The sequence below is a fragment of the Fukomys damarensis genome, unplaced genomic scaffold (assembly GCF_012274545.1).
Source record: "Fukomys damarensis isolate Sample0158 unplaced genomic scaffold, DMR_v1.0_HiC HiC_scaffold_33, whole genome shotgun sequence".
In the NCBI taxonomy this organism is placed as follows: Eukaryota; Metazoa; Chordata; class Mammalia; order Rodentia; family Bathyergidae; genus Fukomys; species Fukomys damarensis.
The window spans coordinates 55,592,087-55,600,850 of NW_022900945.1; the positions used below are offsets into that span (position 1 = coordinate 55,592,087).

The following is an 8,764-nucleotide window of genomic DNA, read 5'->3' on the forward strand; positions in this document are numbered from 1 at the left end:
TTTTTTTTTTTTTTTTTTTTTTAATTGAGACAGTCTTGCTCTGTAGCTCAGGCCGGTCTTGAACTTGCTATGTAGCCCAGTCTGGCCTTGATCTCAACAGCAATCCTGCCTTAGCCTTCCAAGTGCTGGAGTTATAGGTGTGCACCATCAAGCCTGGCTAAGACATGTATTTCTGTGAGGTAGGAAAGCCTAACTCCCATGACCTTCTGAAGATGATGGAGATCTCAGAGCTAAAAATGTTTTCTTATCTGTAGCTCTTAGCCTTTACTACATGTTACATACTCGTGAAAATAGTACACCAGTCACTTAGGTGTAGACTTCCTATGTTTATAGGCTTTCACGCTATTCTATAATCATGGTTTATTCCTTGCCCACTGTTAAAAATACTGTTGTAAGCAAGAGATTTTCCAGAGTGTGTGGGAGGGAGCAGGCCAGAGTTGCTTTTATTTAACTTATTTTTTTAGTGTAGTACTGGGGATCGAACCCAGGCCCTTTAAACTGAGCTAAATCACTGCCCTTTTTTATGTTACGTTCTGAGACAGGGTCTCATTAAGTTGCCCTGGTTTGGATTTCAGGTGTGTCACAGCACACCTGGTCAGATGCTGTTTGAGACCCTGGTGCTGTGGAGAGTAGTGGTGGAGCACTGGGCTGTAGAGCTGTTTCTCACTTCCTGCTTTGCTCCTAGAAGCGAGATGAGCGCAGCGTGAAGAGCACAGCTGTGCGGGTGGTGGACTTTGGCAGTGCTACCTTTGACCACGAGCATCACAGCACCATCGTCTCCACTCGCCACTACCGAGCCCCGGAGGTCATCCTCGGTAAGGAAGGGCAGGGGGCGTGAGTGTGTGAAGTGACACGTTGTGCGGTGGGCCTTCTAAGCCCTCAGTACCTGTTCCCTCCGGTTCCCACCAGAGTTGGGCTGGTCACAGCCTTGTGACGTTTGGAGCATAGGCTGCATCATCTTTGAGTACTATGTTGGCTTCACTCTCTTCCAGGTAAGTGGGGAAGGGTTTTGACCGTCTGGGGTTCTTCGGCCTGCTCTCCTTGGGCTGCCGGGGACATTCCTGCCCGCTCCTCCACACGCCCATGTGGCAGCTGACCCTCCACTTCCCTTCTCATTTCCGTGCTCAGACTGGTCTTTTGTTTCCCAGACTCATGACAACAGAGAGCATCTAGCCATGATGGAAAGGATCCTGGGTCCCATCCCTTCTCGGATGATTCGGAAAACAAGGTAAACCTGAGTGGGAGGGACCTGAACCTTTTCTCTCAGGAGAACTGGTGTTTCGTGTCATCTCTCTTTTTTTTTTTAATACCTCCCCCAGTTACCCTCTCATGAGGAAATAAGGGAAGTGTATTTTAACTTTCTGATTCCTCTAGAAAGCAGAAATATTTTTACCGGGGTCGCCTGGATTGGGATGAGAACACGTCAGCTGGGCGTTACGTTCGTGAGAACTGCAAACCACTTCGGGTGAGCCAGGCGGGGACAAATAGGGCCCAACATCTAGAGATCACTTCCTAAGGCACTTTGCCCTTGGAAGGCGCTCCACAAGCAGAGGGCTAGGGATGGAGGGGAGGAAAACAGAAGAAAGATACCTTTGGTTAGTAAAATATTCCAGAGCATGGTTTGTGAAGCCAAGGAGGTTAAATAGACTAATCTTGACAGCCAGAGAGAGCAAAGGAGTATCCTGGATTCTTTAGGTTAGACAGAAAAAAAAATAAATTACCATTTGAAGAACTTACATTTTATTGAGCTGTGGAAGATTCATGAAGTTGACAAGGATATGCAAGTAGAAAAACTTTTCAAAGGGTATGAAGGAGTCGCCGGGCGTGGTGGCACATGCCTATAATCCCAGGACTCGGGAGGCTGAGGCAGGAGGATCTCTGTGAGCTCCAGACCAGCCTTGGCTACATAGTGAGTTCCAGATCAGTCTCAACTACATAGTGAGACCCTGTCTCAAAACAAAACAAAAAAAGCAAAGCAAAACAAAGGGTATGAAGAAGTAATTGTGCTAGTGGGGAGCGGGGTTGAGCTGTGATATCAGAAATGTGGGGCTTGGCATGGTGGCACACACCTGCAACCTCAGCACTGGTAGGCTGAGGCTGGGGGACTGTAAGTCAGAGCCCAACCTGGGCAACTTAGTTACTTCATGAGACCCTCTCTCAAAAAGGGCCAAGTACGATGTAGCTTGGGGCTGAAGACCTTGGATTCAGTTCTCTACCAAAAGAAGAAAAACACTGGCTGTGGTTTGGTTGTGGTAAACTAGCAATCGGAATGGTTACAAGTAGAGCCGTGAAGGCAGGGTTTCTAAGCATCCTCCTCCACCTCTCTCCTGTCCTCCACCAGCGGTATCTGACCTCAGAGGCAGAGGAACACCACCAGCTCTTCGATCTGATTGAAAGCATGCTAGAATATGAACCTGCTAAGCGGCTAACCTTAGGCGAAGCCCTTCAGCATCCTTTCTTCGCTCGCATTCGGGCTGAGCCACCCAACACCAAGCTGTGGGACTCCAGTCGGGATATCAGTCGGTGACGATCAGGCCCTGGGCCCCTCTGCAGCTCTTATAGCAGTGGGTGTCCAGTCCAGGACACTGGTGCTTTTTTATACAAGAGAACAGAGCCAGAGTTTATGCCCTCCGGCTCCCTGTACACCTGTGAATATGTGAAATAGTGTAAATATGACAGAACTTGTACCTATCACTTCAGCCCCTGCCTTGTACATAATGCTGCTCATCCACACTCTTCCGGCCCTTGCCTGCCCCCATGTGGAGTTGGAAGGGGGCAGAGTGGAGGTAACCAGGTGGCATCTACCCCATGTTTTATAAGGAATTTTGTACAGTCTTTGTGAAATAAATGACGTGCTTCATCTGACCTCCCCCTCCCACGGAGTTGTAGGTTTAGGGGTACTGGAGTGGAGAGTGAGAATTGGCAGCTTCCCGGAGCTCATTTTATCATCCAAAGTTTTTGGCTATAGCCAAGCTGCCAGAGTATCTGTATTGTGAGCGCAGGGTGGCCAGGGATGGAAAAGCATTTTTTGTGAATTAGGATGGGGACAAGTTATAAAGTGACAGTTCACTGGTGTGGAGTAACGGGGCTGGGCGATGCCTGACTTTAACCGTTGGGTTTCTCTCCTTCACACACACACCCGTGTACAGGGTCAGAAATTCAAAATGCTCAACTTGGGCTCCTATAAGCCCGCCGCGACTAAGCAGGAGGCGCCCCTGGCAGAGCTGTGGTGGGAAGGCCCCTGGGTGTTGTAGTTTTTTGTTTGAAGTCACGTGGGGGGAGGGGCGGGGCGCGGGCGCCGAGTTAAAAGTATCGTGTGAGGAGCTTCCGTCTTTGCTTTTGGTCATGGCGCAGGCGCAGCGAGCTCCTGCTACGGGGTTCCTTAAAACCCTTCCGGTAGGTTCGGCCAATCCGTGCATAGTGGAGCTGGGCGGATCGACAGCACAGGAGCTGAGTCTGTCTGTTCTGTGTGCACACACCTTTTAACCTCAGTCATCACCATTCCTCAGGCCTCAGCTCTAGACAGATTCATACTTGCTCTTCTTCTTGGATACAGAATGGCAAATACTGGAATTTAAAGACTCTCCCTGGTATTAATGGCCCAGAACAGAGACGGCGGAAACCCGTTCGCTGAGTCTAGCGAGCTGGATAATCCCTTTCAGGTGACTTGCGCCGGCCTCCTTTGGCCAGTCGGGTTGATTCCTCCCTTTCTGTAGGGTCGGGGTAACTTGAATTCCCACTCTTGACATTTGATCCGGGGAAGTGCGGCCACGTGGGGGTGACGGGGGCTCCAGACCAGTGAATACTCGGGTAGGACGGGCCCTGCTGTAAGGAGCTGGTGCTATGAGGCTAGGCTGATGGACTTGAAGGCAGATGTTGGAACAACATCGTAGCTCTGAAGGTGCAGTGCTCTGAGACCCAGGCAGTTTAGGAGAGGGTCCGAGGAGTCCCGCTGAAGGCCCCGAGTGCCATCTGAGCCCAGATCTCCACCCTTAGGACCCAGCCGTGATCCAGCACCGGCCCAGCCCGCAGTATGCCACCCTTGATGTCTACAATCCTTTTGAGACCCGAGAGGTGAGCACTGGAGAACACAGGACCAGGAAAGGCAGAGTACGTCCCGTTGGTCTGGGGACAGGGCACTTTGCTGCATGCGGAGGATGGAAGAAGCACTTGGTCTTACCTCCCTGAGACACCAGTCCGCCATAGGATGCCTGATCCTTTGAGCTGTAAAAGACAGGCAGAAGGACCTGGAGTCTGGTAGGACCTGAACCAAGCGGCTACCTGGAAACACTCTTGAAGAAGGTTAAGGCTGGGCCTGGGCAGGGTTGAGAAAATGTGGTTAGGTGTGCAGTTAGGAGGCAGGGATGAGGGAGACTAGACTGTTGCCCTGGATAGAAAACAGTGAGTGTAAGAGGTCAAGGGGGTGGGGGTGTAGGTCAGTACATACTTTGATGCCTGGTAAAGAACTTGATGTGACAGGTGTGCAGGGATGCTGCAGGTCACGAAAGAGCTCAGCATACACTGAGCACAAGCATTGGCTTCCTAACAAGTAGTGGAAGCACTGCTGCCCTAGCTAATGAATTGATTCTGAAGACTTGAAGTAGGATCTGGGCTTCTGTGTTACGAGAGACTAGATGAGACCTCTAAGGCTTTTTCCCCAGCAGCCAGCACCAGCTTACGAACCAGCTCCAGCTCCTGCTCCTGCCCCTGCGCCTTTGCCTCCACCCTCAGCTGCCCCCTTACAGTCCTCACGGAAGCTCAGCCCCACAGAACCCAAAAACTATGGCTCCTACAGCACTCAGGTAAGGCGTGGGTGTGTAGGTGGAGACAGGGAGAGGAGCGAGGCCTGGGGCCCAGGTCTTACTCCTCCCTCTGCGCGGGCTGGGTAGGTGTCCGCTGCTGCAGCCACAGCCGAGCTGCTGAAGAAGCAGGAGGAACTCAACAGGAAGGCAGAGGAGTTGGACCGGAGGGAGCGAGAGCTGCAGCATGTTGCCCTGGGGGGCACAGCCAGTAAGTGGGGCCCAGTAGGATGAGCAAGAGCATCTGGTGTTTTAGAAGGAACAAACGAAAGGTTTTACCTGCATGAGGTCTTCAGGTTACTCAGTATCTCTCTCTCTGGTGCTGCGTATTGAACCCAGGGCCTTGCACATGCCAGACAGTGTTACACCACTGAGCCACACCCCTAGTCTCTTGGATACTTAATCTTAAGTGCCTCAGTTTTCTTATTTTTAAAATGAGAATAACATTTGTATCTTGTTTGGCAGGGTTATTGTGAATGTTAAACAAGAATGTGTCTGAGAAGCACTTGGCATGATGGTTAGATGCTGCAAATGCTATAATAATAAACATTGGCTGCTGTGACTTTCTCACCTGTCCTTGTCTCTGGAGACCCAGGACCAAGAGGACTTGGGATGGAGGGAAGGGGAAGTGAGTCCTCTGTGGTTGCTGCCTCAGGTCTGGGGTCTGCCTGTGCTTTGTGCCCTACAGCTCGACAGAACAATTGGCCCCCTCTACCTTCATTTTGCCCAGTCCAGCCCTGCTTTTTCCAAGATATCTCCATGGAGATCCCCCAGGAGTTTCAGAAGACAGTGTCCACCATGTACTACCTCTGGATGTGTGAGTAGTGAGAAGCCTTTTTGAAGGAAGTTGTGGGTAGACCTCTCAGTGCTCTAGAGTCCGTTCACTGAGAACCAGATACTTCATTTTCTCAGCATTTGAGAACAAGGGTCACTACTCAAGGAGACTTACTGGGTTACTTTTTTTGTTATATTTAGAATTTATTTGAACCTGTTAACCAGCCTGCTAGGGAGTGTATGTTCTTTCATTTGTTCCCGTGCATAAACATCATCTGATATTTTTTCTTTTTTTAATTTATTTTTTGATGGCACTTTGGTTTGAACCAGGGCCTGATGCATGCTAGGCAAGTGCTCTACCATTGAGTTGCATCCCTAGACCTTTTCTTTGTTTTTTTTTTTGTTTTGTTTTTTTTTGAGACAGGGTCTCACTATGTAGTTGAGACTGACCTGGAGTTCACTATGTAGTCCAGGCTGGTCTCGAACTCACAGCGATCCTCCTGCCTCAGCCTTCCGAGTGCTGGGATTACAGGTGTGCGCCACCACGCCCGGTTTCCTAGATCTTTTCTTTATTTCTTTTAGCTTTTGGGGCAGGGTCTCACTGTGAACCCAGGCTGGTTCTGAACTCACTATGTAGTCCAGGCTGTCCTTGAACCCATGGTGATCCTCTTGCCTCAGCCTTCTGAATGCTGACCCAGCACCTTTTCTTCTTTGAGACAGATCTTGCTAAGCTGTCATCTTCCTGCCTCAGTCTATCCAGTAGTTGGAAGTACAACCGTACTGCCTGGTTGTACTCTTGAGTTCTTTAAAAGTCTGTGCAAGGAGCCAGGTGTAGTGGTGTAGATCTATAATCTCCGCTCAGGAGTCTGAGGCAAGAAGATTACAAATTCTGCGCAACTTTGTGAGACCTGGTCTCAAAATAAGAAAAAACATCTAGAAATCAATCTCTAGCTCCACAAGCAAACAAAATAAATACAGGTCTTTTCAAGGGGATCAGTGGAAATGAGATTTGCATGTTGTGTGTGGCTTGTTGAGTGGATTCCAGGAAGGCAGGCGCCGTCTCCCTTTCTTTGTAAGGACGCATTTGTGAAGGGTTGTGAGGAGGGTGACAGAGCCTGAGCTGCAGTCCAGGACGCCCAGTCACGCTGTCCCTGTGCCCCACAGGCAGCACTGCGGCTCTTCTCCTGAACTTCCTCGCCTGCCTGGCCAGCTTCTGTGTGGATACCAACAATGGCTCAGGCTTTGGCCTGTCCCTGCTCTGGGTCCTCCTTTTCACTCCCTGCTCCTTCGTGTGCTGGTACCGCCCCATGTACAAGGCTTTCCGGTAAGTGGAGGAGGAGGCAGTGGTGGGCCTGAGGTCGGCTCCACACCTGCTCCTCCAGCCCTAATTCTTTTCCTGCTCTCCCCATTTTTTTCTCTTTACAGAAGTGACAGTTCATTCAATTTCTTCGTGTTTTTCTTCATTTTCTTCGCCCAGGATGTGCTCTTTGTCCTCCAGGCCATTGGCATCCCAGGTTGGGGGTTCAGGTCTGTGAGGCTGCCAGCTCACTCCTCCCTGCCACTATTCTAAACCAAGCCAGCCCTGGGTCTGGGGTGGGGGTTGATCAAAGAAAAGAAGCGTTTTGTTCCTTGGGACATGTAGTTTAAGAAGGAGACTACCTAGGATGTGGGAGTCCAGCCCGCACCAGGCAGGCAGATGGAGGGAAAGTGGCACGTGGCCCTCTGAGCAGGCTTCCCAAGGAGGTGTGTGATGCGTATGAAGAGGAGATGCCAGAAGAACCTGGAGAGCTGGAGGCTATGGTGCAGACTGGGATTAAACTGAAGCGTGGATGTGCTGGGGATCGCGGGTTGCGAAACACCGCCAGACTGGCAGGGAGTGATGCTGAGGCAGGGGGGACAGGGCATGTCTGCGACCCCAGGCGGCGCCTTCTCACCGGCACATGCCTCCCCTGCAGCGGCTGGATCTCTGCTCTGGTGGTGCTCAAGATCAACACTGCTGTAGCTGTGCTCATGCTGCTGGTCGCCCTGCTCTTCACTGGCATCGCTGTGCTGGGAATTGTGATGCTAAAGCGGGTGAGGGGCTGTGTGGAAGGTTGGGCAGGAGGGTGAGATCATGGGTCCCAAGAGGCTGCAGCGGAACGTTCAGGAGGAGCGGCGCTAATGGACCTCTGGGCATGTGCTTCCAGCGTCAGGCCCTGGAGGCGGCAGGCTGGGAGCGGCGGGGCCCCGTGGGTGGGGCAGCGGTGGGTGCACTCTGCTGTAGCACGCCCTCTTCTTGCAGATCCACTCCTTATACCGCCGCACGGGGGCCAGCTTCCAGAAGGCCCAGCAGGAATTTGCTGCGGGTGTCTTCTCCAACCAGGCGGTGCGAACGGCCGCTGCCAACGCAGCCGCTGGGGCTGCTGGAAATGCCTTCCGGGGGCCGTGACCCCTGACCCTGACCGGGATGCCCTGGCCCTGCCCCTTGAGGGAGCTCACAGCCCCTGCTCTGGGGTCTCGGACTGGGGAGACGTCACTACTTGATGGCTTCTCTACAGCACCCCCAGTTCCACGGCCATGACTGCTGAACCCGACGTGGGGTGCCAGGAGGCCGCTGTGACCCCAGCACTGCCTGCCCTTTCCCTCATCAGACCACACTCCTGCCACTGCTCACGCCAACCCGCTTCCCTCTGCTGTGCCAAGGCTGTCACTTCAGTTATTTAAATAAAAAAGTGGAACTGGAAGCCGCTTGTTTCCTGAGTTTTTATTGGAAATTAGGCCTTTCGTTTTCCTTTTGCAGTGCTGGGGAGTTGGACCCAAGGCCTTCACGCTGAGCTGCATCTCCAGGCCTCTTCTTCTTATTATTATTATTTTTGATCTTGAGACAAGGTCCTGCTAGTCACTAATTTGGCCATGCTGGGCTCAAACTTGTGATCCTATAATTAAGCTTTAAGAGAAAGCAGAGTGGAGACAGGAGTGGAAACAGCCCGCAGACCCGCAGGGAAGGTGGGCCCCTGCTCGACTGCAGAGAGCGCCGTGGGCATCAGGGCAGTGCGCGGCGGCTGCGTGGAGGTCCAGGCTGGGCGTGGGGCTGGGACAGCAGCGAACCTCGCTTTCCAACCCTCCCCATTAATGACTGGGAAGAACCCGCCGCCTCTGCCGGGAACGGCAGCCAGGAGCCTGAGAGGCGGGCGGGGCGCAGGCGGCACCAA

The 8,764-nt window shown here is 52.2% G+C and overlaps 2 protein-coding genes across 10 annotated transcripts in view; both read left to right on the plus strand.

Moving 5' to 3' along the window:
- The window catches only part of Clk2 (CDC like kinase 2), an 8,612-nt gene extending 5,924 nt beyond the window's left edge, over positions 1 to 2,688 (plus strand). For all 5 annotated transcript variants that reach the window (XM_010643861.1, XM_010643863.1, XM_019210606.1 and 2 more), the window contains 5 exons: positions 686 to 815; positions 910 to 992; positions 1,149 to 1,228; positions 1,375 to 1,465; positions 2,342 to 2,688. In XM_010643861.1, coding sequence (XP_010642163.1) covers positions 686 to 815; positions 910 to 992; positions 1,149 to 1,228; positions 1,375 to 1,465; positions 2,342 to 2,527 — 570 coding nt within the window. In that variant the 3' untranslated portion in view covers positions 2,528 to 2,688. The remainder of the gene's footprint in view (positions 1 to 685; positions 816 to 909; positions 993 to 1,148; positions 1,229 to 1,374; positions 1,466 to 2,341) is intronic.
- A 623-nt stretch (positions 2,689 to 3,311) lies between these two features.
- Scamp3 (secretory carrier membrane protein 3) lies at positions 3,312 to 8,107 on the plus strand. Of its 5 annotated transcripts, none has more exons than XM_010643868.2 (9): positions 3,312 to 3,396; positions 3,997 to 4,110; positions 4,662 to 4,802; positions 4,890 to 5,010; positions 5,488 to 5,616; positions 6,738 to 6,897; positions 6,999 to 7,100; positions 7,529 to 7,646; positions 7,855 to 8,107. In XM_010643868.2, exons 1-9 carry the CDS (start codon positions 3,346 to 3,348, stop codon positions 7,999 to 8,001), a joined length of 1,083 nt encoding a protein of 360 aa, XP_010642170.1. In that variant the 5' UTR covers positions 3,312 to 3,345; the 3' UTR covers positions 8,002 to 8,107. The 5 variants fall into 5 exon arrangements, with proteins under 5 accessions (XP_010642170.1, XP_010642168.1, XP_010642169.1 ...); XM_010643866.1 differs by lacking the exon at positions 3,312 to 3,396 and adding an exon at positions 3,597 to 3,662; XM_010643867.1 differs by lacking the exon at positions 3,312 to 3,396 and adding an exon at positions 3,597 to 3,662 and having other exon boundaries at positions 4,665 to 4,802.
- Positions 8,108 to 8,764: the final 657 nt, after the last annotated feature.